Source organism: Astatotilapia calliptera, chromosome 7, assembly GCF_964374335.1.
Source record: "Astatotilapia calliptera chromosome 7, fAstCal68.1, whole genome shotgun sequence".
In the NCBI taxonomy this organism is placed as follows: Eukaryota; Metazoa; Chordata; class Actinopteri; order Cichliformes; family Cichlidae; genus Astatotilapia; species Astatotilapia calliptera.
This window is the reverse complement of record NC_137428.1, coordinates 16,046,540-16,064,513: the sequence shown is the minus strand read 5'-3', so window position 1 is coordinate 16,064,513 and position 17,974 is coordinate 16,046,540. Positions and strand designations below refer to the sequence as shown.

Genomic DNA, 17,974 nt, shown 5'->3' with positions numbered 1-17,974 from the left:
TGATCTCACTGAGGGGGTTCAGGCCTATGCAGAACAGCAGTGGGGACAGAGCATCTCCTTGGTAGATCCCGCACTTGATGGTGACTTGTGCTATGGGCTTGGAGTTGGCCTCTAGTGTTGTACGCCACATCCCCATTGAGTTCCTGATGAAGGCTCTTAGGGTCCCATTGATCTTGTACAATTCATATATAAATATAAAAAATACACATACATACACAGGTAGTAGAGGATGTCGGACTCTCGGGCCACTCTCATGAAGTCTGCTTCTGATTGTTTGGTCAGACATTTACACCAATGTCCTGCTGGAGGTGATTTTGTAGGGCTATAGCAGAACTCACTCTGTTCCTCCTTGCACAAAGGAGCAAAAACCGATCCTGCTGATGAGTTCAAGACCTTCTCTGGCCCTGTCAAGCTCTCCTAGTAACAACCTGTTTCCTGGAATCTCCATGGTCTTGGGACTGTGCTGGGAGACACACAGCAAACTTTCTGGCAGTGGCACACACTCATGTGGCATCCTGGAGAAGTTGGACTACCTGTAGGGTCCAGGTATCCCCTCATGCTACCAGTAATGACACTGATCCTAACAAAATGCAAAACTAGTAAAAAAATAAATAAATAAAACAGAAAAGATGAAGAAGAAAAAACATTCCTGTTTTGGGGGGTGTCTCATTTTTGCCCCTCTAGTTCTGCTACTGTTACTGTATTTAACACCAAAGCGGCTGAAACTTATTAACAACCGCCTCTCTTACTTAACTGATCACATCAGTATCCCACAAGTTCAACTGACTCGATGCTGTACTCTGATTAAAAAGTTCCCTTCATTTTTTTGATCACTATACTTTCCTGTTCCAGGTCTCACTCACTGTGGGGTCTCCTTTACCAAAGAGTCCTCAGAGTGGCCCCTGTAAATAATCCTACTCTTGCTTACCAACTCCAAATTCTAGTTGAAGTTCTCATGTTCCTAATAAAGACTATTAAACTTGTAACTGTGTCTGGGTCTTGATGTTCTGGTCTTTATGACTATGGATAACTTGAAAAGTGGTGGTTCATACAAAATCTTGTATTTGTTTGCAAAAACTAAAGTTCTTTGTCAGTGAACAGTTTATTGAGCTCAAAAGGAAAACTTAATTTGAAATTATGTGAAGCAGATCAATCTGGTATGGTCTTTGGTCAGAATAACAGCTGATTTGAAGTGTGTCCTCATCTTTAATTTCCTTGCCTGACGTGATTTCACTGACACTGAACGGCCACTGTATCAAAGTCTGTTCTGTAACAACGTGAACACGACTCAGCTGCTTATGTCAATAGCACAAGGTTCTGCAAAACACTGGCTTTTGCATGAATTGTGATGGTGGAGAGCATTTTTGGTCACACAACTAAAGTAAAAGAAAAATTACTGCAGAGAAGAAAACGTGTAAACACCAAAAAGCACATAGTGTGGAAAATGAGCCCAAGGGTATAGCCGTACTCATCCTGTTCCTCCTCACACAAAGGAGCGGATACTATTTCTGCTGATGGGTTAAGGACCTTTTACAGCCCTGTACAGCTTTCCTAATAACTGCCTGTTTTCTGAAATCTCCTCCATGCTCTTGCAGCATACAGCAATCTTTCTGGCAGTGGCACGTGATGATGTGGCATCCTGGACAAGTTTGACTACCTGTAGGGTCCAGGTATCACCTCATGCTACCAGTCATAACACTGACCCTAGCAAAATGCAAAACTAGTGAAAAAACAGTGGCAAAAGATGAGGTGGAAAAACTGCACCTGTAGAACCATTGCTATTTTGGGGACTGTCTCACTGTTGCCTCTCTAGTGCACTTGTTAATTTCATTTACACCAAAGCAGCTGAAACACATTAACCCCCTTCTGTTAACTTCACAGACCCGATCAGTATCAAGTTCAAAACACTTGATCTTGAAGTATCCTTGGGCAAGATGCAGAACCCTGAGTTACAAGTTGGGTGTGTAAATGTTTTGTAAAGAAAAGTGCTCAGGCACTGAAAAATAGCACAGTATGAATATGTGTGTAATTACCTTCATGTAATAAAAAAGTGGTTCACTGACAGTAAACAATGATTCTTTTCATATAATAATGACATTAATTCAAAGACATAAAGGCGCATGTGAGTAGTTTCGTTTCAAGACATTTATTATTTATATGGTTTGACAAAACAATGTGCTGCCTTAGCATACCTGTGTTTCCATAAAGCATCTGATCTCAAATACCAGATTCAACAGCATGCAAAATGAACAATATGAATATGCTGTAAGTAGTTAATCAGAAATTAAATAGGCTTAAAGTTAGGATGTTAATTTTAGCTAAAGTGCTGTAACAACATAATGCAGGCGGCAAACACTGGTATACAATTAGACTGTTGTCTTAATTAAGTTAAGTAGTACTCACTGAAAACCACTGATGTGAGTCTCAGGAACGAACGGTGTTCATCACCCAATAAACAAGTACAGTGCATTCTGTCTACAAAAATAAGACTAAACAAATCATATAAACCCGATGTGTATTATTATGAGGGAAAGCCGAAGTGCTCTCCACAATGCTGTAAAAGTACATTCCTCTCAAACCCTCCATTTATCATGACTTGACAGAAGGAACCCCTAAAATCACAACATGAAGAGGGCGGTCATTTCAGCACACAGAAAACATGATCTCTGAAGGACGGAAAGAAGTTCTGAAGAAAATAGTTACTCGTATTCTGTCGGTAGGCTGAATGCATTCGTGGCTCTTTTTTATGGTTAGTGTTTACATGTGTTGTCCTAAATGTGTGAGATGCTTCACTTCATGGTCCAATCTCCAGGCTCTCATATCTCCACTCCAGAGCCTTTAGTCACAGTAAAGTGCCTAAAACCCCATCCTTGTCTCTTTATTCCAGCTATGCCGGGGGCCTGACTTTAAGAAATGGGTGTAGAGATTGTGATCGCGCCATATGGATGCCCTTCCTTGGAAAAACAAAAAAATCATGAGGCTGAAATAAAAACATTAAATGTTAATAAAACAAATATGATCCAAGTTTGTTTTTTAGTTAGCTACAGGTTTGATTTTGAAATATTAAATAAATACCTAAATAGAACATGAATAGAACATTTTTTAAAAAGAAAATACCTGACTAGATCATGAGTGCTCCTCGGCGCTGCCGCTAAAGGAACGGCTCCGGATGTGGTTCCTCAGCTGTTCAATGAGCTCTGGGTTCTGCTGCTGGATCTGCTGGGCAAACTGTTGTCCTCTGAGAGAAAGATAACTTAGCTGAATTCTTTTCAACGAGAACAGGAACAGCATGACGAATTGTTCTGTTCTTAAAAAAAATAATGCCTGTTGCCTGGTCATGTCTCTTCACAATATGTATGATATTGTACCAATATGTGTATTGCACACTAAGTCAGCACCACTGTGCTGCCCTATAACACTATATAGTAATAGTATTATACTATTGTACTATAGTATTATGTTTGCCAACTTTCATATGTTTAACTAAAGAAGTGGGAACAAATTCTGTGTTTTTGTGACAGGCTGCTAGCAACAATCTTTCCTAAGTTATTTGTTGAGTGTTGACACAACACTAGTTTACCTCTTGAGCTACAAATCTTTTTTATGCTTGAAGGTCAGTGTTAAGTAGCTTGAAGGTGGTCAGGTACAAGGACGGGAAAGAAAATGAGTGAAAACACAGCCAAAGACCTTTAGGAGAACTACTGCTCAAAACCAATTTAAAAATTAAAAGAAAGTCTGGCTCGTTGGAAGCAAAATATAAAGAAATTAGGCGTGGCTCGAGGCTTTTGCACAGTACTGCAGTGCAGCTTTTTGATGCCGAGTTCCCAGTTAATGAGTGATGTCTGTTTAGGATTCTGTAACATGAAAATATCACATCAGTTAGATTGTAGCAACTCTAACAGCTGTGCCTTCTGTCCCTGCTTTAAAATCCTTTCAATCATTCAGAATCTGCAAACAGGTACTTTAACACCCCAGAGTGGGTTTGCACATCCAGACAAGGCAACAGGGATAAAATATTACAACCAATATTGTCAAAACTGCAAGTATTGTTTCAGAAAGGTTGAAATAAATCTCGGTACAATTTGGGGAATTTACTGCCCAGCTGTCCCTTGCCAAGAGTCAGATCAATATCAGTAGCTACAGTAGCTGACACAAAAAACACTCATAGGTAACAAGTTCTCCTTAAATCCTCTCTACAGCTGACAAGTAAACACATTTTATCCGGTTTGTTGAATGTGTCAAGTTGATATGGTTTATCTGGGGAACTGTACAGCGCATTACTCTACAGCGAGATGCAATATAAAGACTTTACAAAGAAACTGCCACATCTTTCAGTATAAAAAGTACATATAAAAAGGTCATTTAGCTCAACTAAATAATGGTGTAATTAAGTAATGCTTTTAATTTTTCATTCAGTGTACTTACGCTTCAATCAAGCTGGAAATGTCTGAGAGCCCTCCTACTCCTGCTGCAGGGCCTCCCACTGCATTAGACATCATTCCTGACATGCTGAGCACAGTGACACAGTTCGTCAGTTCACGGTGGGACTCGTCTTTTGAAACTACACTTGAATGCTGAAGTAAATGCATAAAGTTCAACTTACAGCTGTTGTACCTGCTGGTTCTGCATCACGCTGGCAGCCTGCAAAGAGAAATCAACAGCAATTCTTGATGTGTTTCTCACGTACATAATAAAAGGGCAATTTATTTTTTATCACACTGGCAATTTTGTCAGAAGAACAATCTACCATCTAGCGCTGTGGGGCCTGAATGCGCATACACAGCTATCGGATTTAGATGTGTCTTGTCCTTGATGCTGCAATAAAATCCTGGCGTGCTCGGAAAAAACATTCTCGGCCAAACGCACGCTCCCGTGTGTCATAATTTAATGAGCTCGGGTTGTCAGGCTCTCATTTCTACTAGACAATTACTGCGGTTGTTTAACAGGCTAACTATCACTCATGGGACTAATCCAGTAAAAAATAAAACCAATCCTGAGGCTCCTGAATGGAAGCTGCGCCTGTTAGAACTCATGCTCTTACCATGCTGATGAAGGCTGGGTTGTTGATTAAACTAGCCATGTCAAATCCCAGTCCAGCTGCTATCTGTGGCAGAGATGTGTAAACGACAGTCCAATAAGAAAATATCAACATTAATCCCAATTACATTATGCTACACATGTGGAGAGGATTAAAAGCAAGAGGCTTGTTTCTACTCACAGGGCTGGTTGCTTCTTTCTGCTTCTGCTCTGCGATTTTCAGGTTGGATTTGTACGTGTCATTCTCGGGGTCCAATACCAAAGCTTTCTTGAAGTAGGTAATTGCCTCTGGATACTTGTTCATAGCTGTCAATGCCAACCTGAAACCACAGAGGAAACAGTGAGCAGTCATTTTTGGAAAATATTATGGAGAGAGCAGTTTATTTCAAAATGACTTGTTAATAGTAAATGACCCAACCCCATCCTCCCGTATGCTTTGCTGTAGGTCGGATCAATCCCGATGGCTCTCTCACAGTCACTAGTTGCTTCGGTATAATTCCCCAGCTTACTGTGAGCTGCAGCCCTGCAAGTAATAAATTCAGAGCGCTGTGTAATGTTTGTGTTCAGGTGGGTAATGAAAAAGGGAGGGAATCGGTCAGCAAGCACTTTCTCGAACAGTTCAAGCATTACATCACATTTGGCTCTGCTTTGTTTGTCTACTGTCTGCTATTATATTAAACAAATGTGCAAATCATGATTAAGGGACAAAATTAAGTTCAGATAAGTAACAGCGTAAAATATCAGTTCAGTAAATACCTGTTGCAGTAGTACACAGCATTTCTTAGATCCAGATCAATGGCCTTTGTGTAGCACTCCACTGCACTCCTGTAGTTCTCCTCCTTCATGTGATTGTTTCCTAAAGAAACAAAGTGTGTAGTTATAACAACAAAGTTAACATAAAGCTCATGACTGGTTCAGTCAATCTTATGGAAAAATAGGATGACAATTCAGCTTTAGGGTGATAGATGTGTCTTTTTTTCCTTTTCTTGAGCTTTAGAAAAGCATTGGCAGGTTTTTAAATCTTGTAGGTGAAAGCAAATTGACATGTTTCATGTGCCACCAGCTACAGGTTCAGAAATCTGAACACCACCCTCCACCTTTTTTAAACTTGTGAACATACATGCATAATCCTCTCCAACATCCAACCACCAGAATAAAACCCCGAAACTAAACACTCAAGCAAGGACAGAGAAACAGCAGAAACATCAGAACACGCCTACTCCCATCAAGGCCACCCAAATCATCAGAGAGCAAACACCCATACACCCGCCCAGAAACCCCCAGTCGCCGCAACCAACAGCAAAGACAAAGTGGCAGTGGACGCCAACATGTCGACACAGAAACATGCAGGAAGGCCTCCACCAGTGTCTGGAGCCCTCACTATGACCCAACAGAGGCCAGACAGCACATTCCAGTCTCCTGGCAGCATGTACAGCCAGGAATAGGATCCCACTGCACTGATGAAGCCTGAGCTTTTGGCTCAATGAGGCCTTTTTAATATGAGCCTCCATCACCTTAACAGTGTATATATGATAGATAATGAGGAAAATAACACAAAATTAGATTCAAATGCACTTGAGAAACATCAACTGAACTTGCACTGCTACAGAATCATTTACATCTCGACAAATAGAATTGAAACTAATCATAATGCCTCCAGTGATGATAAATGTAATCAGTGTGGTCCCCACCCACAACAATTTGACAGCACAATTCAATAAAACATTCCAAACCCTGTGGAGGATGAATTTACAAGAAAGCAAGAGCAGACACAGAAAGGTAGAAGTTTAGGGATTATTTCAAACTTTGTCCATGTTTAATATGATCAACAAAACAGTGATAATAGGAAATTATAAATTAAGTACTAATAATACAAAATAAGATAATGCATACATGTCCACTGAAGCGCATCAGAGCTGATGCAAAACATTTAATATAGAAGCTCACCATATTTATTTATGAACCTAATGTAATCAGATGTGAAGTGTTTCAAGATTACCTTCATTCTTAAGCAGCTCTGCTCGTTCGATGTCTTCAGGAGATGGGGAGCTCTCTGGTATGGTTAGATTGTCATTCTGTGAAAATGAAAAATAAAAGAGTCAGTGAATAAACACACAGGACATTCTGACTTGACACAAAAAAGCAGCGGTGTAATTAAGTCGGCATAATTGTACTATGTATTTTACAGTACTTTAAAGTGTTCACTACCCACCTTGAGCAGGGCATTGAGGAATATCTCTCTAAGTGACTGTGGCACTGCAAGATGACAGTCACTGGAGCTGATCTTGAAGGTGGTCTCCAAGCACTGTATAGCAACTGTGGTGGAGAATCAGCCAACATAATATGACAGAGTAGTTTCGAGTTAACTGGACAATCATGTTGAGTCAGAACTTGGCTGTACGCTCAGAGCAAGTTATTTGAATAATTCTCTTCAACTGCACTGCTTATCAAAGCCTGATTTTGGTCATGTTTTCTTACTACCTTGACAGTCCTTAGCTTACTATCAAGAAAAGGGACATAATGTATGTACAGTTTGTGCAGATTCAGAACTCTGAAATGGATGAGACAAGGCAGAGTGCCCAGTGTTTGCACAGACACTTTCTAAGGCATAAGTGCAGTGAGTCGACCTACCTTCGAGGCTTTCCTGCTCATCAGAATTTAAAGTACCACAATGTGTTTGATCTCGTAGGAACTGCACAATAGAGAATGCCAAGCGCTTTTCCACAGCCATTTTTACCTAGAAACTGGTAGAGACAAGAAGGGGTTTGGAATCAAATGGAAAGGAAACCACTCAGTGGTGACTGAATTACTAATTCACGAGGTGCCATTTCATAATAAAAATAACAAACACATGCTTAAATAATGCATAACTGATATATAAGTCAGTATAAAATACTGTAATTGTGCTTATTTAATCAAACTCAGACAGACTCTATGCAGTCCTCTGAAGTACACACCTACTGCTTCCATAGGAATTATGAGGGTAAGCAGCAGGCAGATGCGACTTATCAAATGCACTTGATTAACTTTTGCAGCTTGCTGGTCTGGAGCATTTAGATGTGTATTCACCTCAAGGCCAGACCATGCAATGCTTAGAGAAATGGCAAAATACCCAAGAGCTACATCTCACACTCTACAGGGCTCAGTAAGCATTTTAAATGGTAAATTTAATGACAGTACACTTAGAAAAAGACTAAAATGCTTTGGAAGGCTTGCCATGAGAAATTTTCTTCTCTCTAAAAAGAACATGGCAGCATAGCTTTAGTTTGCAAACTTGCACATGAACAACCCACAAGACTTCTGGGACAATGTCCTTTGGACAGACAAGACCAGAGTGTCGAATTTAAAATGAGCACAAACACTTTTTACCAACTGTCTGGTGGTGGGCTGATGATTTCGGCTTGTTTTTTATTTGATTTGTTGAGCCAAAAAACCTCCACAGCAATGTGAGAGAGTGACACAGTTATACATTAAGGTGGTTCTACAACCTACTGAATTACAGCATGTACTTAGTTTTTCACTAGAGTGCATACAGTCCAGTGAAAACGTTCTTTTTCAAGACTGTATTTTCTGGCTGATATAGCAATCAGACAATTTTATTGAATGATGCTGTTCTGCCACAAGTATATAAATAATGTAGAATATTTAACAAAGATTAATAAAGAATAACCTTTTACTTTTTCCAGTTTAATTTCTGATTTATGAGTTACATGTTTATATTATTGAATATTTTTTACCCCCAAAAAGTCAATACGGGCATTACAATGCAAAAATTCAGTATCAGTGTGACTCTATTAAAAGTGGGCACTACTTCAAAACAAAGAAGCTGGCTTAGGGAGTAGATTTTTGGTGCTTTTAATATATGCATTTCATTTTTTATTCAACAATACATTACTTTTTATATTCTCAGGTTTAGAAGAGGCTGAGATAGTAGTTATGACCTAATTATAAACCTGGGCTCAACTATCCCAGGTTATTTTTTGGGTGCCAGTAGTAATCTTGCATTTGTTAAGGACTCTGTAGCAGTGAAGGAGAATATCAAACGACTGCATTGCATTTTGATAGTAAATCTCTACAGCTACAAAGTTGCACTACAACTGATACTGGCGATCTGCAGTTTCGTGTCATTTTATTGCCTATAACAAAAAAAAAAAACCTTGCCCATCAGAAGGCTAGTTACTGCTTGATTTTTCCAAGTCGGACTGAGGCAAAAAGTCTGTGGGGAAACTGGGGCAAAAAAATAAAAACATGGCCACAGAATCACAGTGCGGGATGCTACAGACACAAACACTATTGCCTCATACGTCTATCACGTGCTGAAACCAAGCATTATGCTCATTTGAGTCTAGCTAGCACAGCTACTCCTCCCTTCGTGTGTTGACACACGTAAATGCAGTGATGCAGAAGCTGTGATGTAATAGCATAATGGGTGTTTTCATTCACTGCACTGACTTTATACATTTATTTCAAATAAATGCTAAAATAAAATTATAAATAATTTAGCCAGTGGCGCTGGCAGGTGTTTGTCTTTAAAGGAAACCTACACCCTGACGGTCCGGACAAACAAGGCTCGCGCGCTGCTTGTGTGATGCTGGCTAAAACAATCACAACCCAAAAACAAAACAAGACAGGAAAACAGGAGGAGGAGAGGAAACAGAGGTCATCCTCGGAGCCCTACAAACAACACGAAGTCATATTAAAAATAACACTCTATTAAAGGATGCTGTTCAGTGTGTGTCCCCCTCCCGCCCACCTACCTGAGGTCTTATCCAGCTGTCTGCTGCTACCGCGTCATGAGGAGGGCTCGAGTCGGATCGATCGCGTCCTCCTCCTCTGCGCCTGCGCGTTAACAACGGAAATAAGAAGCGGTTCCCACGCGAGAAACGGGGAGAGATACCGTTCATTGCGGCGACTACAGGGACTGAGCCACCGTAAGGGAGGAAGAAAGGGGTTCATTTTTATTTTTATGTAATTATATATTTTTTTTTGCTGAAAGAAATCGCACGATACTGCTGGCATGTATCTGCTAACAGCTATAGCTTGCCGAGCACATTTGAGGTATGCCAAACATAGTCCACTATGGACTAGTCCACTAAATTGAAGTTGTTTATTACGTATGTGTGACAGATTGGTAAACTACGTTCAACAACTTTAAATTGCTCTCTTCTGCTTCCACGGACACCGGTCCACAACTAAAAATAATTTAAATTGACAAAGTGTCATCTCCTGCTTATTGGCACTTTAAGGATAGCTGAGCTGTTTTGTACGTTTTGGCTGCTTGACAGTTATTCCACGCTTTTATGAACTTCGTTTGAAAGGCTTCCGCTCGCACTGCCATGGCATGAAACTCTACACTGATGGATGAAGGAAAAATATCACCGGTTATAACATGGAAATAAGTGTGTCGAGTGTGTCCATGAAGATAGTGCTTACATTAATACCACCTATTCGAGCGGATCGTTTTCTTGACTATGGAGCAACAGAAAATATTGTACGTTTGGGGGGCGGCGGTGGGTATTAAAAGGTCCGGTTTTCTTACAGGGTCTGTAAACATCTGAGAATGACCATCGCTAGTGGGTCAGTGCTGTCTGCCAGACACTGCGCTCAGGCAGGACATGCAAGGAACACACTGAGGTGGGACCTGTCTCCAGATGAGATCAGGACTATGACAGACAGCTTGATTGCCAGAGTAAAGAAGGTCTATGACGACGTTGGATCCCTAAATATAGAAAATGTCTCTGTTGAAAACACCCTGATGACCTTGGCTAATGCTAAGATGGATTATGCATGTAAGTCTACTGGTGTATTCTGGTTTACAATTCCATGAAACCAACAAACCCAACAATGTTTGAATCCCACTAATGAGTATACACAAGTTAACTATATGTTAATAACATCAGTAAGCTATACTAGGACAATGGAGAGCATGTTTCCTGATCCCTTCACTTTCAACTGAGTCAGTCAGTGTGGATCCATCTTTACAGGGAAAATGATCCCAGACAAGTACACACACACACACACACACACACACACATATATATATATATATATAAATAATTTAACATGCAAAGTACTGCACATTACATGGACTCTGTATCAGGGTATTGGCAGGTAAAATGCATCGGGTATCGGTGATATCACAGGGAGTTATGCTGCACATGTGAAGATTCTTTACTTCTTGCAGCAATTTCTTTGCTTACATTACTCCTAGCACTGTCTGCAGCATAAGAGTAGCATCACACCTGAGCAGACTGTGGTGTGGAGTCAAGTTGTGTCTTCCTGTTACACTTCCTGAACTAATTAGTGACATTTCCTATCCAAGGCCTGATGAGTTTATATAATGGCGAGGCATCCATCCATCCATCCATAGCTCACATGAATGATTACTGCTCCCACAGTATTCAAAGTTACATGCAATGGTCAGCTAATAGAGCTTCACCCAATTTGTGCTCAAAGTCAAGGTCACGTTTGTGGGTTTACAGGCAGTAACATGCAAACTGTGATTGATCATGAACCTGATGAGCTACTACGTCACTCTGGCATGTATATGTGTTTACACATTTTTTTAAAAATTAATTGATATTGGAATATTTTACGCCCTTAAAGTATGTACCATTATCAGAAATCTAATTTAGGTATTCTCTTCTATTTTTTGTCTTCATTAGGAAGGAGTACAAAGGCTTTTAGCTGAATAGAAACCAACCTATTCATGGATTTGAATTCTTGCATAAAATGTTGTTCTTGTTGTTGTTTTTTATTGTTCTATTATTTTTGTAACGTTCACCGTTGCTTTTTTTTTTTTTTTTTGCTTTGCTCCCTTAGCATCACACCACGTTCTCGCCTTCCCTCAGTATGTTTGTCCTTCTAAGGAGCTGCGATCAGCAAGCACCGAAGCTGACAAGAGACTGTCTGAGTTGGACGTGGAGATAAACATGCGGGAAGATGTGTTCAAACGAATCACTGCCTTGCAGGTATGACTCGAGCCACATTCACTTCAAGTAAAGTGAGGACTTTTGTAAAAACTGATAACTTTATGAGGCCACACAGATAATGACGTGTTAAAGCAGTCTTAATCATAAGGCTAGTGTGTGAGGATTGGCTGCATTTAAGAAAATCTTAAACTTTTTTCACACTTCATGTCAGCCAGAGGCCAACAGATCATAGAGGCGCAAGGACTACTGGTTCTTAATAGCCTGGAAATGAAATGTAATCTCATCTGATCAGTGGCAGCCAGTGCCATATGTTATTTCATGCTGTGCTGGCTCCCTGGCATGCAATATATAAATAGGTGAATAAATTTAGCAGAATGCCTGCTATTCTACCTGTATGAGAAGATGTTTAGTGTTATGATTGTGTTTTGGTAGAATAAACAGAAAGACAACCTTTCAGCTGAGGAAAAAAGATTCCTGGACAGACTTGTTACACTGGGCCAGAGGAAAGGATTGCACCTGTCTAAAGATATACAAGAGGTAATGTAATGTGTGATCTGATTATTAATATGGAAGTCGTTTGTTAAAGTTACAGGTTAAAAGAGTTTAGAGATTAATTCCAGTGTTTCATAATTGAAACGAAGAAGTAAGCAAATAGAATCACATAGAAAGTGCCTGTAAATCTTTGCTTATCTTATTAGATAGTAAAAAATTAAAATCTCTGTGATGTCTTTTGCTCTGTGTTCTCTCTCCTAAGGAAATAAAAAGAACTTCCAAGCTCATCAGTGAACTCTCCATCGAGTTTAACAAGAATCTGAACGAGGAGAGCAAATTTCTTATTTTCTCTGAGCACGAATTAGGTGTGTTTGATACGTGAAACTCATGAAACGCTGCCTTGAGAGCCACGCTTTAACCGTATTCACTGATTCTCTTGTGCCATACTTGCTCAGGTGGGCTAGCTGCCACTTTTCTCAGTGGACTGGATAAGACGGCTGAAGGACGGTATAAAGTGACCCTGGAATATCCCCATTACTATCCACTGATGAAGAGGTGCCATAATCCTGAAACAAGGAGAAAGATGGAAATGGCGTTTAACAGCAGGTGCAAAGAGGTAAACCGCAGGCTGATGATTAATATTTATACCCTGTAACGCCAAGCGGATCATATTTGATATATGAGTTTCTAAGACCTCTAACCATCTGATTCTTTGGCCACTTATAGGTTTTTGTTTGATTAGGATAAGCATACTATGAACAATAATGCTCATATACCAAAAATGATACAAACTCTTTCTTTTTTTTTCGTTTTCTGAAGGTTCAATAAACACTCCAGTTTAAAATAAATAAATAACTACAAGTCATGTTGATGTTGGACAGCTATGGATCCATACACATGTGCAGGTGAAATGAGAAAATGTGTGATATAAAAAGCTGCGGACAACAGGCCCCGGTGTTGTTGTGGTAGCTACTCAAGCCACATTGGGAAGCTTTTTCCTTTAATTTGTCACCTGCTCGTATGTCTAAATGACATACAAGGATACAATCAGCGATTGCTGTCACTTTAGCACATTAATGAAACAAGCAATGTTGCATATCCCATGTCTTTAGTGGGCTGAAGTTGCAGCCCAGAGAACCTGCTCAGTGAAACCACATATTACTGCTGGTTACCAAATGTGTCACAGAATCTACTCAGGCTGGAAACCCTAAACATTATCATTCATTTTAATAAGCCTAAATGATTTCACTGATCCGCGTCTCTCGTTTTTTCCCCCCCAGGTAAACACGGCAATCTTAGAAGAGTTGATACAGCTGCGGGCGAAGGTTGCACGCTTACTTGGTTACGGTAGCCATGCTGAGTATGTGCTGGAGATTAACATGGCTAAAAATGCAAGCAACGTGTCTGACTTTCTGGGTATGGTCTCTTTGACATCTGACCTCGCTGGCACACACATCCACATGGAAACATTCCCTGTCATTTAAGATGAGCTCTCCCGCCTCCTGATAACTGCCTTAAAGTAGGAAAAGAAACTCAATAGGACAGATGAATGGCTGTGCAGCTCCACACGCAGTCACATAATATGCAAGGTGAAATGTAATCAGTTACTAATGACAAATTACACAACATCAGCTTTTTATAATTAGTAGTATAATCATCGGCTGTAATCAGGTTGAACAACTAAAAGCATGTCTTTAATCGCAAAAACCAGAGCCCACAAAAGGACCACAAGAAGCACTAAAATTCCAATCCAACAAAGGAAAAAGACAAGACTGTATACACGCACAGAGAGATGCTCAGTAAGAAGAAATCATAGAATAGGAACAAAAGCAAAAGGTTAAAGTACACGAGGCACAAGGAAAAGTTTTTCCCACAGTAAAAACAGGAAGTGTAAATTAGAAAGACAAGGGAACTAACTAAAGAGACAAAGACAAGGAAGCAGTGGGATACTACAGAAAGAAGAAGAATAGAAACATAAGAAATGACATAAATAGAATCAAAACAGGAACCAAAACTCAAAAAAATATCACACAGGAACCCAGAGCTGCAGAAATAGTTTTCAATGCAAACAACAAATTTTGAATATTCAGCATCTGCAGATTTAAAACAGATTTCCTCTACAAAAATGCTCAACTTTCATCTTCTTTTTTTGAGTGTGCAAAGGGAGTTAGTTTGATTTGGGCTTTAAAAAGTAGACAGCAAAAGGTTCAAAGAAATTGCATGCTTCACATTACAACTAAGGAGGTTTTCTTTTTCTGCCTTTATAGACAAGTTCCATGAAGCACTGAAGCCCGTGGGAATCAAAGAGAGGAAATACATTCTTGCGCTGAAGAAGAGGGAGTGCCTGATGAAGGGCTACCAGTTTGATGAGAAGATTAATGCCTGGGACTTGCCCTACTACATGAATCAAGTGGAGCAGCGCAAGTTTGCTGTGGACAAGGACAAACTGATCGAGTATTTCCCTCTTGATGTGGTGACAGAAGGGCTGTTTGGTATCTACCAGGAGCTGCTGGGTCTCACATTCACAGAGGTGGAACAGGCTGACGTGTGGCATGAAAATGTCAAGCTGTACTCAGCCCTGGACACTGAAACGGGGGAGGAGATTGGTCAGTTCTACCTGGATCTGCATCCAAGGTAGATTATGTGTCATTTTTTTCAGAGACAAGACAAGATCCTGTGTTTGATGTTTTTATGAAGTGTGAGCTCACTAACATTGACCAGAGCTCTTGATCTGTGTGATAGACTTCAGCCTGACTGTGACATTTCACCAGGGAAGGAAAATATGGCCACGCAGGTTGCTTTGGGCTCCAGCCTGGCTGCGGAGGCCCTGATGGAAAGCGCAGGCTACCGGTTGCAGCCATGGTGGCAAACTTCACCAAGCCCAGGAAAGATTGTCCTTCTCTCCTCCAACACCATGAAGTGGAGACCTATTTTCATGAGTTTGGTCATGTCATGCACGAAATCTGCTCAAATGTAAGTTGCTATATTCAGTCAGGAAGTTAGTGATATTTGTATACTGTGTGCTAATGAATAAGAATGAGTTTTTCTGTGTATGTGTCAGACCGCTTTTTCAGAATTCAGCGGAACAATGGTGGAGACAGACTTTGTGGAGGTGCCGTCTCAAATGCTTGAGAACTGGGTTTGGGAAAAGGAGCCTCTGAGAAGAATGTCCCGTCACTACAAAGATGGCACCCCCATCCCAGACGAGCTGCTCGACAAACTGATTGCCTCCAGAGTTGCTAACACTGGTCAGACACTCAAACTTTGCACAAAGAAAGTCTGTGTAACATTTATGTGTAAATGAAGAGCCTCTGTTGATGTGTTCACTTCAGGGCTTATGAACCTACGTCAGGTAGTCCTTAGTAAGGTGGACCAGTCGCTTCACATCAGCCCACGTGCAGACACTGCGGAGGTGTTTGCAAAGCACTGCCAGGACATCCTGGGTATTCCTGCTACACCAGGTCAGCTTTAGCTTCAGCTATTTAGAATATATTTGAGAAATTATTGCATTAAGCTTTCTATCAGTGATGAGGATTTACATTTTATAATAAACAGTCCACTGTGGGCATTAGCAGTTTGTATTCAGTTTTTTGTATGAAGCACATAGACAATATCATTTTTCTTTTTTGGAGTTTGTATTAGTGATTTGTAACAAAGATCTGCTCTCTGCAGGAACCAACATGACAGCCAGTTTTAGCCACTTAGCTGGTGGATATGATGGTCAGTACTATAGCTATCTATGGAGCGAAGTCTACTCCATGGACATTTTCTTCAGTCGTTTTAAAAAGGAAGGCATTATGAATCCAAAGGTTGGTTTTCTGGATGAACATTTCACTCTAATGATGTGTCTTATTTTCCTTGAAACTGTCTTTATATGTGCATTTATGCCCTAAACACAGGTTGGAAAAGAGTACAGAAGAGTGATACTGGAAGCTGGGGGCTCTGTGGATGGGATGGACATGGTGAAAACCTTCCTCGGACGTGCGCCGTGTCAGGATGCTTTTTTCCAATGCAAAGGACTGGTTAACTCACAAGAAGCATCAATGTAAACTCATGTTCTCTTTAACTGTTTTTGTCATTATTATATTATATCTGGATGCAGGTACATTTCAGTTGAGAAATGGGGTATTATTACTATCTTCAGGATTTCACGCTAGAGTTCTGTCTGCCTTTGTTTAAATGTACAGTAGATCACGACAGGACCTCGTCATGACATGTTCAGTGTATTTTACAGCCTTTTTAATTCGTCCTGGTGTTACTAAAACAATAAACCAGGGATGTCAAACTCATTTTATTTCAAGGGCCACATACAACTTCATTTGATCTTAAGGGAGACAGACCAGTGAAACTTTCTGTCAGGGTAAAGAAGTTTAACTACACATTAAATCCATCAGATATCTTCATATATGAACAAGAAGTGCAGTTTATCTACATGATAAAAGAATTGTGCCGTAGGAAATAAAAGGCATCTGCCAGCACAATTCTTTGGGCTTAAATGGTAAGAAATGTATAAATTTACAGAAAAGGTTCTGGTTGCTCATTGCCAAGACTGTCCTGTAATTATAAGGCAGAAAGCTTTTGTTAGTTCAGAGAAAATTATCTGTTTCTCTTTATTTTGTCTTACTATGAACCCATTGAAAAAAAACATTTCTATTGTAGATACTGAAAAATGGGAACTATTTTTTGTCATTTAAATGTTTTTCTTTTACATAATTACTTTGGTGTTGTATGGATGACCATGGTGGAGTTATTTATAAGTAGGAATTGCTGTAGAACTCATGTCCATAATTTAAGCCCCCCTTCACATTTTCCAAAGCCGTCCAGTGGGCAGAGTTGGAGTCCTTCCAACGATTCTGGCCCCTGGGCCTTATGTTTGACACTCGTGCAATTAAGAATGGACATTTCTTTATATTAAAGAATATGAATAATCTGGTTTCCACAATAGTTCTTTTTGGAAACATACATTGTCATCATTAATTTCATTACTTATGCCATCACTTAAGCTGTGACATGTCAGAATTTCCTTCAATGCAGTGATCAGATACTATGTCAGTGGTACAAAAATACTAACAGCAGGCTTTAGTTACAGGTATCCAAGCATAGAAGCTAACATACCCTTACTAGATTCACAATATAGTTAAAATCCTCTTTTCAACTGTTTCTTTCTGCTGCGTCATAATATTACATTTATCGGCTACCTACTCTTGGTGGCCTGACAATTTCATTAAGTCGTTTAGAGGGTTGACACTAGAAGTTAGACTGTTCAAGCCTTTTACATTGAACACACCTGTTTTTAAGTTTCAAACATTATGGGGGAAATTCTACGCTTGAAAGGCACTTGGCTATTTTAATGGATATATCTTTGGCTATCTTTAAATCTCCATTAAAAATAATTAGAAAAAAGGCCAATATTATTCTATTTAATTTAAATTTCCAGTGAAATGCAAAAAACTTCTACTTACGCCAGAGGGCGCCACGACATAACAAGAACGACGAAGGCTGCTGCAAACCGT

General features: G+C 39.9%; 2 protein-coding genes across 3 annotated transcripts; one reads left to right on the top strand and one right to left on the bottom strand.

Annotated features, from left to right (window-relative positions):
- Positions 1-2,130: 2,130 nt before the first annotated feature.
- Positions 2,131-9,886, bottom strand: sgtb (small glutamine rich tetratricopeptide repeat co-chaperone beta). 2 transcript variants are annotated; one of them, XM_026173231.2, is made up of 12 exons: positions 9,795-9,886; positions 7,669-7,781; positions 7,250-7,353; positions 7,037-7,112; positions 5,794-5,893; positions 5,456-5,560; positions 5,219-5,357; positions 5,042-5,104; positions 4,604-4,641; positions 4,426-4,509; positions 3,118-3,238; positions 2,131-2,980 (listed from the first exon to the last, which is right to left on the bottom strand). In XM_026173231.2, exons 2-11 carry the CDS (start codon positions 7,766-7,768, stop codon positions 3,127-3,129), a joined length of 921 nt encoding a protein of 306 aa, XP_026029016.1. In that variant the 5' UTR covers positions 7,769-7,781; positions 9,795-9,886; the 3' UTR covers positions 2,131-2,980; positions 3,118-3,126. The 2 variants fall into 2 exon arrangements, with proteins under 2 accessions (XP_026029016.1, XP_026029017.1); XM_026173232.2 differs by having other exon boundaries at positions 2,131-2,954.
- nln (neurolysin (metallopeptidase M3 family)) lies at positions 9,886-17,389 on the top strand. The gene is made up of 13 exons (XM_026173226.2): positions 9,886-10,095; positions 10,579-10,826; positions 11,860-12,008; positions 12,402-12,506; positions 12,724-12,826; positions 12,917-13,077; positions 13,742-13,877; positions 14,729-15,095; positions 15,233-15,434; positions 15,523-15,709; positions 15,794-15,922; positions 16,134-16,270; positions 16,361-17,389. Exons 1-13 carry the CDS (start codon positions 10,055-10,057, stop codon positions 16,508-16,510), a joined length of 2,115 nt encoding a protein of 704 aa, XP_026029011.2. The 5' UTR covers positions 9,886-10,054; the 3' UTR covers positions 16,511-17,389.
- The last annotated feature ends 585 nt before the right edge of the window (positions 17,390-17,974 follow it).

Coding starts and splice junctions, on each gene's coding strand:
- nln (XM_026173226.2), top strand. CDS start 10,055: ATGTATCTGCTAACAGCTATAGCTTGCCGAGCACATTTGAG. Junction 13,078..13,741: donor TTAACAGCAGGTGCAAAGAG/GTAAACCGCAGG, acceptor TTTCCCCCCCAG/GTAAACACGGCAATCTTAGA. Junction 15,096..15,232: donor TACCTGGATCTGCATCCAAG/GTAGATTATGTG, acceptor ACATTTCACCAG/GGAAGGAAAATATGGCCACG.
- sgtb (XM_026173231.2), bottom strand. CDS start 7,768: ATGGCTGTGGAAAAGCGCTTGGCATTCTCTATTGTGCAGTTCCTACGA. Junction 5,358..5,455: donor AAAGCATACGGGAGGATGGG/GTTGGGTCATTT, acceptor CTGTGGTTTCAG/GTTGGCATTGACAGCTATGA. Junction 5,105..5,218: donor AGAAAGAAGCAACCAGCCCT/GTGAGTAGAAAC, acceptor TCTCTGCCACAG/ATAGCAGCTGGACTGGGATT.